This window comes from Ammospiza caudacuta, chromosome 10 (assembly GCF_027887145.1).
Source record: "Ammospiza caudacuta isolate bAmmCau1 chromosome 10, bAmmCau1.pri, whole genome shotgun sequence".
NCBI classification, from domain to species: domain Eukaryota; kingdom Metazoa; phylum Chordata; class Aves; order Passeriformes; family Passerellidae; genus Ammospiza; species Ammospiza caudacuta.
This window is the reverse complement of record NC_080602.1, coordinates 26,842,234-26,865,092: the sequence shown is the minus strand read 5'-3', so window position 1 is coordinate 26,865,092 and position 22,859 is coordinate 26,842,234. Positions and strand designations below refer to the sequence as shown.

The window sequence follows — 22,859 nt, the reverse complement described above, 5'->3', positions numbered from 1 at the left end:
AGAGGAGCACTAAACATCCCCATCACCGCTCAAAGGTGAACCAGGGATCAGGGAATGGCCCTCTGGATGCCCCACAGGAACATCTCCATCTCTGCATCACATGGAGAACTCTGTGGCAGGGAGAGCAGGATGGGCAGAGCAGCCCTGCCCTGCAGGGATCCCTGGCTTTCCGTAAGTCACGCTCCTCTGCAGCTCATTAGGGCCTGGCTGGGAGCCAGCCCTGCGCTGCTCTGGCCCCAGCTCAGGACGATTTCAAAACAAAATGGACTCCAAACATCTGGAGAAATGAAGAAAGTGGCAGAGCAACGTGCAGGGCCTGGGCCCCAGCTGCTCCTGAGGCCTCTCCCCCTCCTGCAGCAGAGCAGCCCCGGAATGGCAGCGACCCCACGGAGCTCTGAGTGAGGCCACAGCTTTAAAGCATGCAGAGTCCAGTGTTTCCACATCACTCTGGGCTTAAACCCTCACCAGCTTGCCCTCTCAGAAAATTACACCCATTTTCCACTGAATTGCATCTCCCCTGCTTGTACTATCCATCCCTACTCTCCCCTGGATGTTTGCTCACCAGTGGGGTAACAGAGCAATTTTCCCCATTTTCAAACAGCAGTGACAGCTCTGCAGGGCTCTCTCTCCCAGGCAGGAGCTGAGGAGGAGCACAGCCTGGGGTGATCCCTGATCCAATCCCAACAGGCACAGCCCATCCCCGTTCCTGAGCAGGCCGTCCCCCCTTGCAGACAGCACTGGCAGCTCTGCAGGGCTCTCTCCCCCAGCCTGGAGCAGAGCAGGAGCAGCCCAGGAGGCCCCACCTGTACTCGGCGCCCCAGCCCTTGACGAAGCTCATGCGGATGGTGCACATGCGCGTCAGCTGGTACACGGCCTCGAAGCCCTGGTTCACCGACTGCGCCAGCAGCGCCGCGAACTCCTGGTTGTTAAAGATCTTCAGGTTACAGCCTGGGGGAAAGGACACAGCAGGGACACACCGTTGGCTCGGTGGCATTGAGAATTCTGGCTTTTCAGAGAACTCCAGGCTGCCTTCCCGTGTCCCCAGAGCCCAGGGACAGGAATGGACGCTGCCACATTTTCACAGGGAGAATTCTGAATGCTGGAGCCCCCAGCAGACTGTGACTGGAGAGACCAGGCTTGGGATCCTCCCCTGGAACCTCCTTCTCTTTCCTGGACACCATTTCCTTCCTATTGTAATTTAAAGGCTGCCTGTGACCGAGCACTTGCCAGCAGAGATCCCTGCAGGCCTGGAGGGGAGGAACGCACAGGGTGAACACAGGAGCTCCCTGCGCTGGACTGACACGAGTCTGTCACAGAACGGGGGAGCTCTGCAGTGAAACCACTCTGACACTCCAGGAAGCAGCTCTGAGGGTTAAAGAGGTGCCAGGGCTGGTGCCAGGGCTGCTCCTGCTCAAATCCTCTCTCCACTTTCACTGTCATGTGCCAAACACGTTCCTTTCAAAACACAAGTTTTTCCCCTGATGTTTAGCCCCAGCTAAACAACTGAGAACAACTTATCCAACTGTTCTTAGGGGAAAAAGGTGAAATATAATAACATCCTTCAGAGTTTAGATAAATAAATAAATGCCCCACTCTTTAAAAAGTGTTTCTACGTTTGCTTTCTCCCAGATAACCATAAACAAGTTAAAACTCTGAAACCAGGCACTCAGCTAAGGCTCATTTGGGATTACACATGGGCCAAGGCTGAAAAACAACATTTGGAGTGGGATGAATTGTGTTTTGCTAAAAATCACTTTGTGAGCCTCCTCTCCTGGGCTGGACTCCTCTGGTGTGGAGCAAAAGGTGACCACAGCAGCTGCAGGAAGCACTGCCCACTTCTGGAACCAGGCAGGAGCCCAGGGCTGCAGTCCCAGGGAGCCTGAAGGGAAGGTTGAAGGGTGGAAGTGCCAGGGCCAGGCTGAGCTCAGGGAAGGAGGAATTAACTCCAGGAGGACCCCAGTGCTGGATCCCAGCCCTCGGGAGCACTTGGGATCAGGTCTCCCCACGGGGGAGGGAGGCAATGACTCGATGCTGTCAATGAGGCAATGAAGAAACTGCTCCAAACCCAGCAAAGATTTGAAGAGCAGGCGGCCAAAGACTGTGGCAAAAGTGGGGAGAGCTGGATCCAAAAACTGAGCCTGAGCTGGGTCTGAGCGGAAATGTGGGCTTTTCATGTCTGCAGATGTTGACTCCAGCCAGGGTGGACTCCTGTGATGTGGTGGGGAATTAAGTCATAATTTGCAGCACTGGCAGCTGCATCTGAGAAAGGAAACCCATTAGGATGGGCCAGAGCTTGGAGCGTATGGATCTCCTCTCAAAAGAAAAGAATTCAAATATTTCTAAACAAAGAAGTTCAGTTTTTAAATATATACAGGCTTTTAACTGTAAAGAAGTCAGCTTGTGTAAGCTTAGCTAAATAACAAAATTCCATTTCAAACAGCATCTCCTCTCTTACCAGCTTTTTTGCATTTATCTAACAAAAAAGCCTTTTCTTCCCAAGTAGATGAAATAAATTATCTTGTAATGTTTCAGCAAAAACTTCAGACTGTAACCAGAACAACAAGGTGTCTGCAAATGTGATTTCTTTAGAACAAACGATTCACACAGAGGAAGGGATTTTACGAGAGACCAGAAAAAAAGGAGTGATTTAAATCTATTATGGGTGAATCTAAATCAAGAGAAATTTCTTACCATTAGTTAGAGGCACAAACAAAATTATCAACGTGTCTGTGAGATAATTACACTACAACAACAGACTGATAAAACACTGAAGGAACAAGGGGCAGATTCAGCTCTAAGTTGTGCTAAGATTCTGTTCTGTTAGATGATTGTAGTGCAACTACTGGAGGCTCCACAGCAGCTTCCTTCAGCAGTACCTCCATCCCTTAAGCTATAAAAATGCCCTGCTGGAATTGTCGAGTGGCTTCTAAAAGAGCAAAATAGATTTTCCAGAGAATTTGTGGGCTCCCCTTCCCTGGAAGTGCTTCAGGCCAGGCTGGACGGGGCTTGGAGCAGCATGGGGGAGTGCCAGGTGTGGAAGGGGACGTTCCAACCCAATGTAACCCAACCCAACCCATCCCACCGCAGCCACGGTATGATTTCAGAGCTGCCCGGAGTGCCCGGAGCAGGGCAGTGCCGGGGTGTGTGTGCCCTTACCTGGCGGGATCTTGCACACCGTGGCCGGGTGCCAGCCGTAGCGCTGGTTGCAGTTCGGCGACTGCACGAAGATGGCGCTGTCGCTGAGGCACTCGGCGAACACCTCCCCGCCGATGTAGTACAGCCTCACGCCGCGGCCTGCCACACAGCGAGGGTCAGCGGGAAACACCGGGGAAAACACCGGGGAAAACTGACCCCGGGGATGGGATAGCTCCCTCAGGGGGGAAAACACCGCGAAAAACTGACCCCGGGGATGGGATGGCTCCCTCAGGGGGGAAAACACCGGGAAAAACTGACCCCGGGGATGGGTTAGCTCCCTCAGAAGGGAAAACTGACCCCGGGGTTGGGATGGCTCCCTCAGGGGAGATGAACTGCCCCAGGGCCTGGGACGATTCTGTCAGGGGAAAAACCACCGAGAAAAACTGACCCAGAAGTTGGGACTGCTCCCTCAGGGGGGGAAAAACTGACCCTGGGGTTGGGACGGCTCCCTGAGGGCAGAAAAATGTGCCAGGGGTGGATGGCTCCCTCGGGGGGGAAGCACCGAGGAAAACTGACCCGGGACCGGGATGGCTCCCTCAGGGGGAAAAACACCGGGAAAAACTCACCCCGGGGATGGGATGGCTCCCTCATGGGGGAAAACTGACCCCAGGGCTGGGACAGCTCCCTGAGCCAGCTCTAAACCAGCAGCTCAGCCACCACTGATGGAAACTCTGTCCCACTGGACGTTCCAATAAACTGCTCCATGGGCAGGCGAGCTGAGGGAGGCAGGAGCAGCAGCTCCAGTTGGAATTGTACCTCCAGCCCCAGCCAGGTCCCTCCAACTCATGCACACTGATAGTTTCCATATGAATGTTCTATCAGTTAACACATGAAAGTCATCATTTCTATCAGTTAACACATGAAAATCATAATTTCTTCTGAAAGTCATCCCAGCTGGACACAACTGTTTGGAGATTCACTCAATGATTCAGAATGGAATTCCAAGGCACTTCCAAATCCTGGCCTTTTGCTGAAGATGACTTTGTGTACCAGGACACATACATTGCCCATAGGTGTTTACACAAATCATTAAAATCTCAGTTAATAAAGGAACAAAGTTGAAGAATACGTTTTGTTGCTCAAATAAACATTTGATGTGGTCTCACATTCCTGTCTGAATGTGCTGCTTTCATCCTTCCACTGAGCAGAAGGACTCTGCTGCATTTAAAATCTGATTTCTGAATCTTGGTGGGTTCTGGGGATTGGAATATAATAATCTTCAAAACAAGTGAGAAAAGATCCTCCTGTGCAAAAGGGAGGATTCTCCAATTGCTCGGGAAAGGGGAGCAAAATTAGGACAAAAATTGGGTTCATTTTTGATAGGAGTCATCAGAAAACAGTAAAGAACAAGCAATTGACTTTTAGCAAAATTGCAGAAATTTGGGATGTTCCACTTAGAACAAGTTTCACTGAGAACAAATTGGCTGGGACCTTGGAGGAAAAGTGGAAATTGGGATGACAATCAAGGAGCTCAGTTTCCATTTATAAAAGGTCACTCAGAAAATAAAACAGTGCAGGAGGGGAAAAGAACACAGAAAATTATCCCTGACATCCCTCCAGATACACAGCGTGTGAAATGGTTTAAATTCTATGACATGCAGCAATTTTAGCGTTCCTTGGTGCATTTTTATATTACAATTATGTGAAAAATCACAATTAGTGTTGTTGTATGGAGGATCAGCCTGATATTCCCACCCTAAACTGGGCTCTAAACCGACTAACAGAGGGTTTTGTAGAGGGGTTTTTGAGAGGGGTTTTTGAGGAAGGGTTTCTATGGAGGAGTATTTGAGGAGGGGTTTCTATGGACGGGTTTTTGAGGAGGGGTTTCTATGGAGGGCTATTTGAGGAGGGGTTTCTATGGACGGGTTTTTGAGGAGGGGTTTCTATGGAGGGCTATTTGAGGAGGGGTTTCTATGGAGGAGTTTCTATGGAGGGTTTTCTACAGAGGGGTTTTTGAGGAGGAGTTTTTGTGGAGGGGTTTTTGAGGAGGGGATTCTGTGGAGGGGTTTTTGAGGAGGGGTTTCTATGGAGGGGTTTTTGAGGAGGGGATTCTGTGGAGGGGTTTTTGAGGAGGGGATTCTGTGGAGGGGTATTTGAGGAGGGGATTCTATGGAGGGGTTTCTGTGGAGGGGTTTTGAGGAGGGATATTTGAGGAGGGGTATTTGAGGAGGGGTATTTGAGGAGGGGATTCTGTGGAGGGGTTTTTGAGGAGGGGATTCTGTGGAGGGGTTTTTGAGGAGGGGTTTCTATGGAGGGGTTTTGAGGAGGGGATTCTGTGGAGGGGTTTTGAGGAGGGGTTTCTGGGGGCAGCGCGTTACCGATGTGGCGCCGGGTGAGCTCCACGGCCGCGTTGCGGTTGACGTTGGACAGCAGCCCCAGGCAGAAGCGCTCCGAGTTGGAGGGGTCGGTGAAGCCGTCCACGGTCATGGAGGGCTGCGAGGCGTGGAAGGTCTCCCCCACCCTCTGGTTGAGCTCGTAGTAGGAGATGGAGCACCAGAAGGCCGGCTCGCAGTAGGTCACGGGCTGCAGGTCTGCACCAAACAAAAGCCACATCAGCCACAGCAAGGGAAAGGGGGATGGAAAAAATACAACCCAGCTGGTTTGGAATATTGTTCTGCTTCATTCCTCAGGCTCACTTCAACCAAGGTTTCTTTTTAATGGAGCACAGCAAGGAGGTGACATCAGCCCTGGAGCTTCTGGCACGTGGAGCAATCACAGATAGTCAAAGGCATTACTCACTTAGCAAGTGGGGTGTCACTGAGCAGCCTCACACTTGGGGGAAATTAAATAAATAAACTCAGCTTTACTATGAAATGTGGGATCCCTTTTAGGCAGACAGTTCCTTAAGGAGACAAAGAAAAGGAAGGAGCAGAAAACCTTGGCAAGCATAAAGCACAAACCTGCTGTCCATAGCACAGGTGTGCTGCACCCTAAATCTGTGCACTTGCAATCAGTAAATCCAACTTTCCTTCTCACTGACCCTGCTGTGACCTCTCTGGCACTGGTGAAACCAGCAGAGTCTGAAATATGCCCCAAACTGCCTTTAACAGTGGCATCAAAGTGATTTAAAAACCTTCTCAGTGCACTGAATCTCCAAGCACCACAGGAAAATCCATCTTCCCAGCAGGTGGAGGCTCAGCTCTTCCCCCGGGGTCCTGGTTTGCCTCATGGACCGAAGCCAAGGGGCTGAAGCTGAGGAGCAGAGGAAGCTGAGGCAGCCTCAGGAAGGCAGGTGGGCACTCAGCACTGAGTGATTTCACTGCTCTACTGAAGCCCAGGAGACTCCAGCAGAGCAAGGCTCAAGGAGAATTTCCTGGAAATGCAGCCCAGGGAGGTGCCAGCCCTGCTGAGAGCCAAGCTGAGCAGGGACTGCAAAGCAGACCCAGCCAATTCCTGAGTGCTGCTCCCCACATCCAGGGCAGGAGAATTCCCTCCAGCCCTCCCCCAGTTCATCACTTCATCCCCATTCAAATGGTGCTTAAAGAGAGAACAGAAGAGCTCCCATCTGGCCAAGGAGTTAACATCAAGCAGCAAAACCCAGGTTTTTCCCGTCTGCTGCTCCTGCAGGGCTTAGGAGAATGTGAGGCTTAAGAGATCAACTCCAAAAAAATCCACCACCCCAGCCTCCTCTCACACTGTCCAGGGTCTCTGCAGAGGTCTGGGAGCCTTTTCTCACCTGTACCTGTTACTCCTTAACCTTCAGGCACAGGCTGGAGCAGCCAAAAGGCACCTTGGGTTCCTCTCCACTGCTGGAAGAGTTCCCATTAATCAGGAAAATCACTTTGCTTTCTGCTTTGTTACACGCTTTGCTGACAGCAAATAAGGAATTGAATAGAAGTACATCTGGGGAACTCTGTAATCCTTAGCAGGCTTCACAATCCATGACATTTGGAGCTTGTACTCATCCCCAGCTTCTTTTACCTGCCACTTCCTCACATTTGAATTTTACAGCTCAAAGCAAGCCCCTCTTTGATAGAAACAGATTATTTCACACATCCAGGAGTGCCACAAGTTTACTGTCCCTGCCTTTTTCTCCTGCACGTCCCATTTGGTGTTCCCACTGGAAACTGCCACAGCAGGCAAGTTTTCCCAGCAGCAGCTGTGGCCACCTCAGGACTGCTGTGGGCTCTGAGGCCCCAGCAGAGTTTGGAGAGAGGCCCAGCAAACACCAGCTCTGCCCAGAGCCTCCCAAGGTGAGCGCACCCACCAAAGAAAACACATCAGTTCCACATGACTGGGCTCTTACTCCACAGCAAGTGCTTTTCTAATCAAAACGCTGCTCAGCTCCAGAAAAATCAACTTGTGTTGATCCTTAAGTAATACCCTCAGGTTGGTGCTATTCAAGTTATAAAAACACTGAAACCTCTCCATGGTTTTGTGGTCCTTTCCTTCAGAAACCACCTCCACCTCGCTGGGGCCCAAGGGAACTGTGGATTCCTCACTGAAGGATGTACAGAAATTTTATTTCTGGCTTATCTGCAGCCTGAGGAAAGACATAAACCAACAAATCCCTGTTTGAGGAAAAGCTTGTCTCTAAAAACTGCAACCAAGTTTTTAATGATGCTGCTTTCTCCTATGATTTGTAGTTTTAAACCTCAGCTTAAGCTGCTGTAGGATGGGCATGTTCTCTCTTGTGTTAGAGCTGTCCTAAATATTCATTTTCAATTTATGGCTTCAGTGTTTGGGGAAAAGGAAGAGAATGCAGCTCTGCTAAAGCCAAAGAGCCCTGTGGGGGTACACAATCAATAAAACAGGATACATGAAACCCAGGCAATTCCTGCCTGAATCGTCTCTGCACAATTTCAGCCTTGACTCAGAAACAGCTTTGCTGTCAGAAGTGTCCTCTGGGCCCTGGGATGGTCCCAGCCCTGCATCCTCCCTGCCAGATCAAAGTCCTGGGGAGAATCTGCTGTGTGCTCTGCTCCCCTGTGACACAGGGAGGTTGTTACCCTGGTTCCAGGGAGTGTGCTGATCACAGTGTGGCCCACAGCTCACTCAGAGATGTTCCCTGTGCCAATCCCAGCCCTCTCCTTGAGAACAAGGAGATGCTCCCTTCCCCTGCAGCAGGGAGGGCTGGCTGTGCCCTGGGACAGGGACACAGGGACAGGGATGTGACAAGGGCCGTGTGCTCCCTGCTCTGGCAGCTCCTGTGTTAGGCCCTTCATGGGGCAATCCCTGACAATGGATTTCCTGTGCCCCAGAGATGGCCCCCTCGGGACAACAGTGGGTGTGTGACCACAGGGCTGCTCCTCAGCCAGCCCCAATCCCTGACTTCATTCCCAGTGCCCACAGAATGCTGGCAACTCTCCTTTCATTTTGTTTTTAGTATTTCCCTCAGCCCGTGTTTCAGCAATAGGGAAGAGATCCTCGGATCTTGTGACTTCCACTTAAAGCTTTTGTTTGACAACTGAAAACTTGACAAGTGTAATTTGGAACCAAAACTCCAACACTTCCAACTCCAACACAAACTGAAGGGAGAATTTTTTTAAAAATCCCAATATGTTACCTTGCAACACTTTTGTGCCTGGAATGGAAAGATGAAATTCCCTGAGCTCCTTCCATCCCAGTTTCAGCCTGCCATGGAAAACCTGCCCTGCCCTCGAGGTAACCCTGCCCCTGGTGTCACACTTGGTTTGCCTTGTGCTGCTTTACTGCCTCTGGAATATGGCCATGGGATTTGGGTCCAAAGTTCAGTTTACACAAAGTGAACTGTCCTAAAAGCTTCAGGTAGCTCTGCTCAAACAAACAAAGCAATCCTGGGACATTGTTTTCTTCATGGCAAAGCCCACCCTCTGCTCCAGAGCTGAGAAACCTCCTCCTTGCACACACTGCTGGGGTTTGGATTTCTGTTCCATTTCCTCCACAGACAGACAGAAAGCCTCTTTGGACTCCTGCAGAGCAAAGTCCAGCCCTAGACAGTGGAGTTTGCTTCTCCAGGAATGACAGGAGTGCTGCAGCAGCTCACCAGCAGCTCCTTCCTGGGCTGTGCCCATCAGGCTGAAGGTCTGACTTCCCTGAGAGCAGCTCCTTGCTGCTGATAAACCATTTACAGCACTCATGTGATGGCAATTTTGCCCTTGGACACTTTTAAGTGTGGATCAGCTGCTCTTTCATTTCTTATTTCGTAGCTTCCTCAAAGGCAAAAATTTACAATAAAATTAAAAGCAACAAGAAGTTCTTCATTTGTGGAAGCTCCTGCCTGAGAGCAATAAATATGGTTTGCAAGAATTCAAAGGCATTTTTTAATGCTGGTAAATTAAACTGCTTCTCTGCTGTCTGCTCCTCAGACTACAAAGAGACTCCTCATGCTTTACCAGCTTCACCTGCTCCTTTTTTTGTCCCCAGACAGCACCTGAGACATCTGATGTGTTACCAACCAGTGTCCCTGTCAGGAAGGATATGAGGGCTCTCTTTCTTAGCAACTCCTCTCTGCCTTATGGAAGGCAGATACCACTTGCCAGCTTGAGTTTGTTACATGGAATTGGCTTTTTAAGTTGGAAAAAAAAAAAAAAAGGAAAAATTGCAAGAACATCTCATCAGTTCTCATTGGGAAAAATGAAATAAAAATGTCTCAGTCATGCATTTTCTTCTTGGGCTGTAGCAGTTAAAGAAATAAAAGTTTTGTGTTACCATGGCAATATTAAAAAAGGAGGTGGGGGAAGAAATCCTCTGTTCAACAGCCCCAAGATATCCAAAAGTCAGCCAATGACTGACAAATTTTGGAGCAGTGTCAAAGTCCTGCGTGCCAGGATTAAAAGCATATGTAAACTTTATGGCCATGGTTATTCCAGAGGAGTCTCCAGTGGGCTCTGTCTGCTGCCTTAATGAACAGCTGGGGAGCTGATCCTGCAGCCAGGCAGAGCTGGGAGGGATTTTTATGGCACAGCAATTCCAAACAGGCCAGGAGCTCGGAGTGATGGAGATCAGAATGAAAAGACGGGGTGGAACTTTTGAGATAACAGAGGTGCAGAGAGAGCCACAAAAGCTCTCCCTTCTCCTCAGGGTTGCCCTGTTCTGCCCCAGGTGTGGGATGAGACAGTGCCAGCCATGGCCTGACAGAGCCCTTGGGGCTGGAATGTGCTCCCTGTGCCCAGGATGGAGCTGGGGGGGGAAACAACTCCAGACTGCAGAGTGATTTGGGTTTGGGTGAGGAAAAGCAGCTGCTGTGAGCCACATCAGTCCTCCCCTGCATCTCCCCCACCAGCACCACCCCTGGAATGCTGACCATGACCTCTCCATTCCCTGGCATTCCTGCATATTCCCTGCTCATTTGGGCTCTCCAGCCCCACACCAACCAACCTCCTCCGCTCCTCTGTGCTCAGACCATGCTCAGTCTCACAGAATCACACAATTCCAGGATAGGTTGGGTTGGAAGGGACCTTAAATCCCATCCAGTCCCACCCCTGCCATGGCAGGGACACCTTCCCCTGTCCCAGGGTGCTCCAGCCTGGCCCTGGGCACTGCCAGGGATCCAGGGGCAGCCACGGCTGCTCTGGGAATTCCAGCCCAGCCCCTCCCCACCCTCCCAGGGAACAATTCCCTGCTCACATCCAACCCAAAGCTGCCCTATGGGAGATTCAAACCATTGGAATACTGCAAGAAGTGCACAACTTCCACAGCATCATCCAAATGTCACCCTCTTGGCTGTCAGGATCATGTGCTTACCCAGGTTGTTGTGTGCTGGAGACATGGGGTTTGGTGATAGGTTTGGAGAACCTGAAAATCAAGAAGGGGTAATTACTGCTATGGAATCTGCACCAGGAAAAACATTCACAGGATCTGCAGGGCTGCCCAGGCTTGTTGGAGGGACAGCCCAGTGCTCACTGCAGCCTCATTTCTGACACTGCAGCTTCTCTCATGTTCACTACTCCTTAAATATCAGCTTGCTGCCCCTTCACAGGGAATTCACTGGAGCTTAACCCATTAATTTCCCACACTGAGCAGCACTTGGCTGTTTTGCTTTCAGGTACCATCCTGACAAATCCAGTTAGCTGGGCATTAAAGAGCTTGGGCGCACATTGCCAGACAAAATAAAATTAAAACCATAACATTTATATCCCAAATCCTGCTAGGTTTGGGACAATGGAGTGTTGGATCAGGTTACACAGATCTGACCAAAAAGCTGTCAGAGTTTTATCCTCCATCATGTAAATTTGCCACCAATTCTGGGCCTATAATTTCAGTATCTGCACTTGGATGTCCCATGGATGCAGACAGATGGTGCAGCCCATTTTTACATTTCCTTTGACATTGTTCTGAGCTGGTTTCTTTATTTTTTTTTTCTATAAAGAGGGAAGTCCATGACATGTGAACATTAATACGGGCTATTTGAACATAATATATGGATTATCTGAACATTAATTAGGTACCCTCATTCCAAACCTGGCTACTTCTTTTTGTGGCAATGAGAGAAAACCTGGACATTGAACTTCCTTTGGGACACAGCCACTAAATTAAAACCCCAAAGGTGACTCACCTGCATCCATGCTGGGGTTCATCTGGTGGTCACTGGTTTCTCCATCCTCACTCAGGTAGCCTGGAGGAGGGGTCTCTGGAGGCACAAAAGCATCACACTGTTAGTGCAACTGAAAACTCTGGATTTTAGGCACCAAAAACATTCACTTTGTCATTCACAAGGAGCTCAAATTCTTTTTTATTACTTTTCTTTCTCAAGCTGCTGGAAGGAGGAGCCAGCACAGCCAGGGTGATATCCATATTTGTGAATAACAGAGGAGGGGGAAAACAAAAAAATCCGGATTTTCAGTCCCATGAAACTTTAAGCCATGGAGGCAGTTTTCTGTCCACATATTTCTCCTCTCCTGGAGTGCAGCTGCATAACTTGTCCATGCAAATAAGGTGTAAATTGCTTGTAAAATAGATACATAAATAGAAGAGCTCAATTCCATCAGAAATTTGGAGAGTTTTACTCAAAATGGCTGAATTTCATGCAAATCTCAAGCCAGTAAGGAAACATCCAGTTTAGATTTCACAACAAACTGAAGTTGCACCACTGAATGCAGAGGTGAGTTCAAACCCAACAAAACCAAGCCATGAACATGCTGAGTGCCCCATTTACAATTCCCAGCTATTCCTGCACTCTGTAGCTCCAGAGGAACGCTGGAAAGGAAGATTGCCAGGTTGGGACTGCCTGTGCTCTCTGCCCCTTCCCTCTGCTCCCCTATGGAAGACACAAGGTACCTGGAATGTAGTTGCTCTGGGGCTCGATACCTGCAGGGAAGTTAGTGTTCTCTGGGATGGAGTGGCTGTAGTCATCCAGGGGCGGGAACTCGGCCGGGATCTCCGTGTGCCGCGGCACCAGCACCGGGGGCAGCACTGCCAGAGAACAGCAGTGAGGGCAGGGAAACAGCAGGAACAGGAGCAACCAGGCTGGAGAGACAGCTTCAAACACAGGGCAGCACTGCCAGAGAACAGCAGTGAGGGCAGGGAAACAGCAGGAACAGGAGCAACCAGGCTGCAGTGACAGCTTCGAACACAGGGCTCGTTAAGGGACAGGATTTGATGTTTGCCTCTGGAATAACAGCAGCAGGTGAGGATGCTGTTTATTCCCAGCTGGGAATGGGGCAGAGCTTATCTGAGCACATCTGCTCCCTGTGCCCCCTTGCAGCTCTGCTGGAAACACCATTTAGGAGACGGTGCACCCCATGATTCCCAAGGAATGAGTTTCCCATAGGATGGAGCAGGCAGGTGGGATTAGCATAAACATCCTGCCTGGCTCTGCAGATCTGTGCTGACATGCAGCAGAAGCTCCTGCAGCTCCAGATCAAAGTCTCTTCCAGAGGCAGGAGGAGACTCCAGAACAGGAAGCTTGGAGCTGTTCTTAGACCCAGCTCAACAGTTTATCCTGAATTTAACCCCAGCAGTGAGGGATGCACAGAACACTGCCATGCTTCCTGCTGTGAGTTACGTGCACACTGGGAACCTGCTCACTGGGATTTCATCATTTTCCAACGATATTTTCCCTGAGTGAAGGTTCATAAATTATGCTACTGCAGAGAGGAAGGGATTATCACCAATAATAGACAATGCCCTCAGAGATGTCCCCTGCTGCAGGAGAGGCTGGGGAGGGCAGGATCCCCTGGGAATGCCCTCAGAGATGTCCCCTGCTGCAGGAGAGGCTGGGAATGGCAGGGGTCCCCTGGGAATGCCCCTGGAGATGGCCCCAGCTGTAGGAGAGGCAGAGGGCAGGGCTGTGCTGTACCTGGGGTCTCCACTCTCTGGTAGTGGTAGGGGTTGACGCAGACCTCGTCCTTCTTCATGTTGAAGGCGAACTCGCACATCTCCATGGCGCGCAGCTCGTGGTGGCTGTGCAGGTCGGGCCAGCGCCACAGGCGGCAGTAGATGACGTGGGGGAGCCCCTTCCTGTGGGACACCTGCAGCCTTCCATCCAGGGACCTGCACGGGGGACACAGGGCTGTGAGCCTGCAGTCGGACAGGGACACACGGCCGCTTCTGCCCTGGCACGGTCACCAACAAACACCTGGCACGGCCACCAATACCCAGAGCTGCCAGGTCGCCGCTGGTGCCCATCCTCAGGGCAAGGATTTCCCTCCAAAAGCAGTAAAATCATGGAATCCCAGCCTGGTCTGGGTTGGAAGGGATCTTAAGAGTCAACCAGTGTCATCCCTGCCATGGCAGGGACACCTCCCACTGTCCCAGGCTGCTCCAAGCCCCGGTGTCCAGCCTGGCCTGGGACATTCCATGGATCCAGGGGCAGCCACAGCTGCTCTGGGAATTCCAGCCCAGCCACTCCTCACTCTCACGGGGGACAATTCCTTCCCAAATCTCATCTAACCCCACCCTCTTTTAGTCTGAGACCATTCCCTGTGTCCTGTCCCTCCATCCCTTGTCCCAAGTCCCTCTCCAGCTCTCCTGGAGCCCCTTCAGGCCCTGGATGAAGCATCCTCAACAAATAGTATTTGTTTTATGCAACAGCTCTGCTCTGGATTTCCTTTTGGATATCTGGATTTTTAACTTGTTTCTTTACTATTTTATGGTTGATTAGGAGGCAGAGACAGAAGCTACAGCCAGCAAGAACAGGACAATTCAGTGGCACTCAAAACACTGACATTTCCTAAACAAGCAGGGTTTGCACAGCTCTCAGCCAAATCTGCTGTGCTTGGAAAGGTGTTACACCTTAAAATGTGTGTTAATAAACCTGGACTCTTAAGACACAGATAGATGAATTTTCATTGTGACCAAATCAATATAGATACCATTTTGTAAACTTATCAACTATGTCTATATAAAGTTCAGGAACCCTTACAAACAACCCAGACTTCCACTTTTGTTTCCAAGTTGCAGCTTGAAAGCAAATACAGAGTTTTTACAGCATTGCTTATTTTTATTTTTACATCTACCCTGTGTCTCCAGCAGCTCATTTTTTCACCTAATCCCATCCTCACCCCAGAACAGCCTTTTCCTAGCAAAGCTTCCCAGGAAGCAGGACAAGAGTTTTCAGCTCCTCTCCAGCAGAGGAAAAGGCTGGAGCAGGGTCTCCTCCACCCTGGATGAATGGGAGCTGCCCCCAGGCACTTCCTTTGAAGTCTAACCCTTCATTTCCCTTGCTTTTCCTAATGACCCAAATGAAACACTTCAGGGCTTTGGTGAAATGAAATATTTCTCTTTTTTAATTTGTCAAGGAGAGAGAAAAATAAAGAAAATTGAAATTTTACTCAGAATTATTTCCCCTGGTTCTTTGTGTTGGCAGCAGAGTTAGAAAAACAAAGCGAACCCAAAGCAAAGCACACAAACAATTATCCCAAAGAGGCTGGGCTCATCTTGGCTGCTTTAACAGAGTTTTCCCAAAAGCTGCTCTGGCAGAGCTTGGTACCACACACACCTCTGCAAACACTGCTACAACAACAGGCAAGGCAAAACACAACTGATTCCAGCCAAAACTGGGGAGTATTCCCAAGGACAGTGGCTACACCTGAGCTGCTGGGAAAGCTGGGAATTCTGGTGTTGATTTCACTGGAGCCAAGACTGCAGTGATGTGACTTCCAAACTAACCAGGTTTAAAAAAATACATATGAAAATATTCACTGAATTTAGCAAAAGGAGATGAGACAAGGAATAAACCAGGAGTGCTTCTCCATCCCCCTCACCTTAGCCTGCCTGGCAGCATTTCTGGCATCCAAGTGAGGAACAAAGAGAAAAAAGAAGGCTCAGAGAGAATATTCCAAGCATCCCAGCAGTGGGAAGGGTTACTCCTGCCCCCAGTCTCCAGCAGCACGTGGGCACTGTGGATTTGGGCAGAGCAGCTGAGCTGGGGCATTCACACAAAATGTGTTTGACTTTGGGGTGATTTCCAAGGATGGGGCTCTCCCTGCATTCCCCAATAACAACCTCCCCAGGCAGCTGGGGTGGGAAAGGCTCTTCCTGCCCCCACACAGGCTCTGCCCACAGCACAGATACAGATGGAATTCCCTGCACTTTTATCTGGAGAGACTTTTTACAATGACACAGCCATCTGGTTTATTTTCCAGCCCAGCAACCTCCCCTCTCCCCTCCGTAAGAGATATGGTAAAAGGAATGATATTCCCCCAAAGCCCTGGGAGTTCCTTGGGTTTTTCTGGTTGGGAAATCTCTCCTCAGGCTCCCCATGAGGGATTTGGGACAAACCAGCATCACCTGCACGTCCCTGAGAGCGTGGCTGGGAACTGGGCAGCTCCACTTGCTGCTGCTGTTCTGCCCCAACCCTCCAAGAGCATTTTCCTCAGCCCTCAAGGGGCTTCTTGTCCCAAGGAACAGCTCCTGGTGTGGCTGAGACGGGGCAGGAGATGAGAGGAGCCAACACTGCTCTGCCCCAGGGGTGACCCAGCACAGGTGCCATGAGCCATCCCATAATGATCTCCAGGGCACACACAACTTCTTCCTTCTCCTGGTCCTGTTCTGAAGCACGGGCTGACCCCAAAGGCTGATCCCAAAGCATCCCAGAGCTCAGCACAGCCAGACTTCATTACAATCAGCAGAATTTAACCCCAGATTTCCTGGGGACGCTGAACTGTTCCTCCCTTTTACCTTTCCTCAAACCAGCCTGGGCCGAGCAGTTCTCCCTGTACAACTGCCTTGATATATTTATTATTCCATACTATTTAACAGGATTGCTTTTGAAACTACCAAAAATTTTTGGGCAAAATTTAGTATTGGGTTTTTCTCTAAAAAACCAGCATGTTGCAATGTATTTGCAAGGGTAAGGCCACAGTGGGCACCAGCCAACCTGTGCTAAGTTTGTTATCAAAACCTCAGCAATTTGTCAAAGCTATTAGAACAACAATTGTGCTAAATTAAGAAAGAAGAGGCTGAGAAACCGAATACCAAGACCACACAAACTAGATAACAGAAGGCTGAAACACCTAGACCAGAACCAATCACCTACTCCAAGAAATACAAACAGCAAACGAGTGAACAAGACAAAGACACCAATCAACAAGTGTGTGCTTAGTCATTTGTACAATCTATAAATATATGTGTAATGTAAACAATAAACAACTTCTACTTAATCATATTAATCAGTTATACAAGAGTCCCACAATTCCACAAAACCAGCACAGTTTGTGCTCTGTCATCCCAGTATTCCAAGGAGTCCTTGGGAGCCAAAACCCCTCAGGCTGAGCACCTTTAGCAGGGATCCATCCTTAAAGCCATTTCCTAGGGAAATGTACCACACCAAGCTGCCTCTCCAAGGCCAAAAGCTGCTCAAAGAGCAAAGGGCATCAGTGAGGCTTTAATGGCAAAACCAGCGAGGGGAGGGAAAAAAATGACAGCAACATCGAAGCTTTATTTTTAAACAATCTGTCTGAACTAAACAGGAGAACATTGCACAACCTGAATTTGATTTCCAGGCCTGACTGGGGTTTTTTTCTGCTTGTTTGGGGTTTGTTGTTGTTGGGGTTTTTCTGTTGGGGTTTGTTTTGTGGTTGCTTTTTTTAACTGTATTTAATTTGAAAGATCCTGGATTGCGAAAGACAAAAAACCCACCCCACGTTCTGAAAGATTTTGGTCAATTTATTTGTTCCTCTTTGAGCATTTAGCAGCTATCTTTAGATGGATACTGAAACTCTGCCTTGCACCCATCCTCCTGCTGTAAAAGCAAAGCTGAAATCAGGGGTGCAAAACCCAGGAGTGCAAATTAAGGAGAGTGATCTAAGCAATCAAAGAGTTTTGCCCAGGTTGGAAAAATTCAGACTTACTCCATTAGAAATCCAATCCCTTCCCCTCCCTATCAGTTTTATATCCCGGTCATTAATCTTGCAAGAGAGCAAAATGCCTGGAAAACTCAAGTATCCAGCAACATCACTGTGTGCAAAAAAGGAAAGAAAGAAAGAAAAACCATCAGGAGAAAAAGTGAAATTATTCACTTTAAAAACCACAAGCAGGAGCTGGTTTTTAAACCCATGACTAATAAATTGCCAGTTGCTCCAAAATGCACCAAGAACTGTGGCCACAGGCTGTGATTTTCTCCTGAACACAGAACATGGTAAGCAGTTCCTTACTGGCCCTGCAGTAGGGAAACTGCATTTATTCCTGCAGCAGAATCTGGTGTTGTGTGCAGAGCTCTGCAATATCCACAGGGCTTCACTGAGCACTTGGAGAAAATCTCAACTTTCCCTCAAGAGCGGCCAAATCAACAAGAGGGAATAAAAAAATGACCCACACAGCACATTTGTAACTCCAGAGCTGATCCTCTGCCATCTCTTTCCCCTCAATTTGCTCAGCATCGCTGAATTTTCCAATTTCTGGGGCTCTTCTAACAGTGCTGTATTTCAAAGTCTGGAAAAAGAAGTTCCCTGTGTCAAGCTGAGGTTTGCAATGTGCTACCAGAGAGGAAACTAATAATTAACACTCCTGTTGAAAATTTATAGAAGATTAAAATAATTAATAAATGTAATTTTCAACATATGCCTATGGAGAGGGAAAGTTTTTATAACCTCCAAATGAATGGAGTTAAAGGATTTTCCCAAAGCAAAAGAAAAGTTCTGAGGCAGAGCCAAGACCAGGAGAGAAGAGTGAATCTGTCCCTCAGTACTCTCAGTGATCACCCCTATTCTGTGCTGGTAAATCTCTCATCTGGTTCTTTCTTCCCACTAAAATCCTCTTTTGGATTTGGAAGGAAACCACACATCCCTTACAAAACAACCCACAGCACCAGGTAAAGAGAAATTCATCTTTCCTGTTGGTGCTGCACAATTCCTCTGCCCGAGTCTCGTTTTTCTGGGTCTGCAAAGGAGCTGATAATGGCAAAAATTACCAATATCTCCTGTGGAAATGGTTTTTACCTGCCCATTTCCACCCCAGTCCTTGCAGCCTCCCTTCCCCCTCCAGGGCTGCAGAACTCCAGCCCTGGGAGTTGATGTCAGGATCAGATTATGACAGCATGAGTCATTTATTAAGATTCCAGTAAGCTCTTTAGCAGGTGCCTTGAGACCGTATTTTTCAGAGTCTAATTTCACATTCAGACATAAGTACATTTTATTGGTTTACCATAAACTCTCTGCCCATTGTTGCTGCTCCACAGAGCCTTGTCCCCCTTCCAATCTCAGTTGAATTCAGATTTCTTTGAAGCTATGGAGAGATCTCATTTTCTCCTATATCACCAACTATTTTTTCTCCTGTATTTTTCACTGATCTCTGTTATTTACACCCCTTCTGTTTCTGCCCCAGCTACAGGATATTGGTTGGTGGCTACCAAACCCAGCTCCCTCTCCTCTATTTTTAGCCATTTTGTAATTTTATGCCCCTCTATTTCTTTCAGCTCCTCCTTTTCCTGATAGCCAGGAGCACAGCAAACAAATCAGATACCCCAGAGACCCAAGCACACCTCCTCCTACCCCAGAAAGGACAGAATATATCCTAATGCTTAATTAAGGCTTAATCACAAACCCACTTCCAAACTTCCTAATATACATTCCAATATTTCTGCCTTTTCTCCACTGAAAATATAAGTGGGATTTGAGGTTGTGTTTCTGAAAGTATTGCATCCCTGGTACCTCTAAATGTGAAACCCAGTTTTTCTAAGCAGTCCTGGTCCTTTTATTTATTTCAGCAAAGTTTATTGGCCCAAATCTGTGTCAGACTGACTGAAATTTATTTGTGCTTGAGCCTTAAGGGTGCAGGGAGGGGACCCAGGAGAGGTTTCTGAACGTGCCTTTTTGAAAAGTCATTTATCAGAGCCTGTCACTCCTTCCCAGAATCCTGTATTTAACTCCAGAGCTGAAATCCAAAACCCAACACTCTTTCATCCAAGCAAAGCAGCAACTTCCCCTCTCCCAGGAGACTCCAGGCATCCTGAAGGGGCCGTGGCCTTGCATGGGCAGGGCACTTTCAGGAGGAGAAAAGGGATGGATGGAAATGCCAAGGAAATTCAGATCATCTTCCACAACCCAGAGTGCATCCACAACAAAAGCTCTTCAAGGGAGACTGAATTACTGGAGCACATGCCAATCAGAAAGGAGAAAAAGGCAAAAAAAGCTGCTGTAAAGCTCAGTTATTCTGTCTGCCTCCATGGTACTTACACTGATTTACATTTAATATCCAGTTTCTACGTGCATCTTCTTGATACTGTAGGAAAAAACACTCCTATTTTCACTGAAATCAAGAGAGGTCTGCAAATCAGCATCAGCTGTTGATATAACCCAGATAAACCAGAGCTAGAGAACCCAGGAAAGAAAGGAAAAAGAAACTTGTGCTGCACAGTGTTTGGACAGACGCCTCACACCAAGAACTGCTGCCCCAAATATGTGTGTGCTAACAAAAGCAAAGGGGATTATCTGAGGGAGGGTGGAAAATGACAGTTTTAAGACCTTGGCCTCCCCTCCACAATATATACAATTCCCAGTGCCTTCAACAGAACCTTCATATAAATACCAGAGTCAGAACTGGCTCCTCAGACAAATGTTTGTGCATTCTATCAAGCTGGGCCAAAGCCAACATTTCTTATGGAAACATTTCTGGTGGTCCTGGACAAAGAATATGTTTACTTTATAGCAGATATAGCTAAAAATACATTGTGCTCCAGCCTCCAATTATCTTGTTTGGAATAGTTTGAGGCTACTCGAGGCTTGTTGCTGTTATTTTCTTTATTATACAGTGAAAATGCTGCTGCTTTTCCTGTAATTTGAAAAGCAGCTATTTGCAGGTCTGCCCATCTGCGTTTGGACCTCCCCCGCACGGATAATGAGATCCAGGGTGAAATTTTCCAGAGTGCCCATCTCCCATTTCCAAAAGCAACTCAAGGCAGAGATCAATGCTCTGCTGGAAGTACAGAGGCCTTTCAAGTCTTCCCTTAATCCCACTGCCTCTGTGCTCTATCGCTTTCCAAACTGGCTTAGCAGCCCCTCACATATGTAATTATTTGCACAAACAGTAGCAATTAACAGCACACCACAAACAGGGGGACCTGCTCCCACAGACTTCCTCCAGCTCCTCCCCAGGGATGTCCTTTGGGATCCATCCCCACGTGAGGGGTCTGGTCTCCTTTCAATAAAACCCAGCTTGCTCACAAAAATCTTTCTGGGCTCCTTACAGGCTCTCCCCTCTTCCCAAGGAATTATTTCCCCAGCTCTGTATTCCAGAGGAGCTTTCCCAGCTCCAGTGAATCAGTTGTGGGTGAATCACTTCCCATGTGCTTCATCCCAGAGCAATTCCCACAGGCTTCCCCCTAATCCCGATGACACAGAGCGGCCCAAACAAACCCTGGAGTTTCCACCAGGAGTTAACCAAGGTGTGTGCTGAGGTGAAAAGGGTACTGGAAGCAGGCTCTGTTCATTTTACAGCTCTGAGTTGCTCTGTTGTGAGTCACCAGCCATGCAGGAGCACTCCAGCCCCAAAAGCAGCCCAAAAGAATGGGATGTCTTTGGGGAGTGCTGCAGATTTCAGATGGAGCTGCTCATGAAAAACTCACACGAGTTAATATTGAACAGTCCCTTCTGTTGATAATTGCCAGTGAAATCAGTGTTGGCTGTGTTTGCAGGAAGCATTTTGGAACCTCCTCTGTCTCATAATCAGCTTTTACAGCACCTCAGAGGAGGCTGAGGGCAGGCAGGAGCTGCTGCTGCTTTTGGGATTATTACTCTGATCTATCCTTACAGTAAGAAAAATGGGTTCTTTGGACCAGAGAGGTGGAAGCAGCTTCAGCTGAAATATATATTTTTCCCACACCTCAGACTCTCAGCAGCAAAAAGGAAGCCGTGTATGGGGCCTACCTGAAAGGTTCCTTTCTTCCTGTGACTTTCCAGAGCAGGGGCAAGGGTTGTTTTCACGCAGAGAAGTCACTCCCTCAGCCAAGATAATTATCTCATTCACGGAAGCCAAATTCTGCCTCCATAAATTACAGATTATGTTATAAAAACCTGAAAAACTTTGAGAAAAGGAGGGGGAAGAGTATCTTATCTTCCCCATGCTGCGAGACACAAGCGATTCTCTGCTTGCCAAAAATGTAATTTTTCCACGGTGCTGCTGTCTGGATGCAGCATTTCCCTCTGTCCTTCCCTCTTCCCTGGTGCTCCTGGAGCAGTGATGTCTAACTCCAAAGCTGAGCTCTGACTAATGCAGGATGTGTGGGAGAGCAGCTCAGTGAATAAGAGCTCTCCACAGCACCAGGATCACGCTAAGTCAGTCACTCTTATCACCCAAACAGGATCTCCAGTGTGTGTGCACAGGGCCCTTCCTGCTCCTGGAAATCCAGCTGGGGTGACACCAAATGCAGCAGGAAGAAGCAAGTGGCTAAAAGCAACATAAACAAAAACCTTATTTTCATGTAAATGTCAGCAGTAATAAAAGCTTGAGGCAAGAAGTGATTAAAGAACAGTCCAGAAAAAAACCCCAGCATGAAAACAGGTCACCTCTCAACCACCACAGGACGCAGCACTGTTCCCAAATGAGATGTTTTTCAAAAGTTTTCCATGAGGTGTCCACTACGAACAGCTGAAAATATCAAACTCACATTTAAGGAACAGAGAGCCATTTCAGGCACCTTTCCTGCAGTCAGCTCCCCCTTCCCCCCTCCAAACCCCAAAGAACATTTGATATTCATGGCCTGGGAACCTCACTGGATAAATGCTTAAACATTGAGCTTAAAGCAGGTCTGGAGCTTGCCAAGGAGAGGCAATGAGGAGAGAAGCAGACTCACAGGTAAATATTAGTTTGTACTTGAAAAAGCCAGAGCACATTTTAAAGCTGCTTTTGATTTTCATGCCAAGCTCTGCCAACCACTGGAAGGCCAAGGTGAAAAGGGGGGACAAGCACCTGGCAGCTGCTCTGGGGGGACAGTGACACAGGCAGGCAGATGATGGAAAACAGCCAGCAGAGTTCCAGAAGGAAGGCATGTTTTTTTCCTCATTTCCTTTCTGGCCCCTCTTGGCAGGTGCCAGGCACACAGAGGTGGGCAGGGCTGGGCTGTGCAGGGGCTCCTGGCACTCCCCAGAGGGGCAGGGAATGATGTTTGGGAATGCCCAGCACAGCCCTCACACCCTCCTGGGCAATAATGCTGGATAAAGCCTGGAAGTTCTTTGGAGAGACCCCTCCTGTCCTACAGCAGCCCAACACCCTCTGCTGTGCCCTGAATGGGAATCCAGAGAAGACAAAACGATTCCCAGCTCCTTCAAACCCTTCATTGTTTTCAGCATTCCAAAAGTGCACAAATA

At 48.5% G+C, this 22,859-nt stretch overlaps 1 protein-coding gene across 1 annotated transcript in view; it reads right to left on the bottom strand.

Annotated features, from left to right (window-relative positions):
- Positions 1-22,859, bottom strand: part of SMAD3 (SMAD family member 3) — a 68,809-nt gene that overhangs the window by 5,539 nt on the left and 40,411 nt on the right. Inside the window, exons 2-8 of the mRNA XM_058811306.1 lie at positions 13,415-13,608; positions 12,394-12,528; positions 11,672-11,746; positions 10,861-10,911; positions 5,514-5,726; positions 3,157-3,294; positions 804-948 (exon numbers count right to left, since the gene is read on the bottom strand). Coding sequence (XP_058667289.1) covers positions 804-948; positions 3,157-3,294; positions 5,514-5,726; positions 10,861-10,911; positions 11,672-11,746; positions 12,394-12,528; positions 13,415-13,608 — 951 coding nt within the window. The remainder of the gene's footprint in view (positions 1-803; positions 949-3,156; positions 3,295-5,513; positions 5,727-10,860; positions 10,912-11,671; positions 11,747-12,393; positions 12,529-13,414; positions 13,609-22,859) is intronic.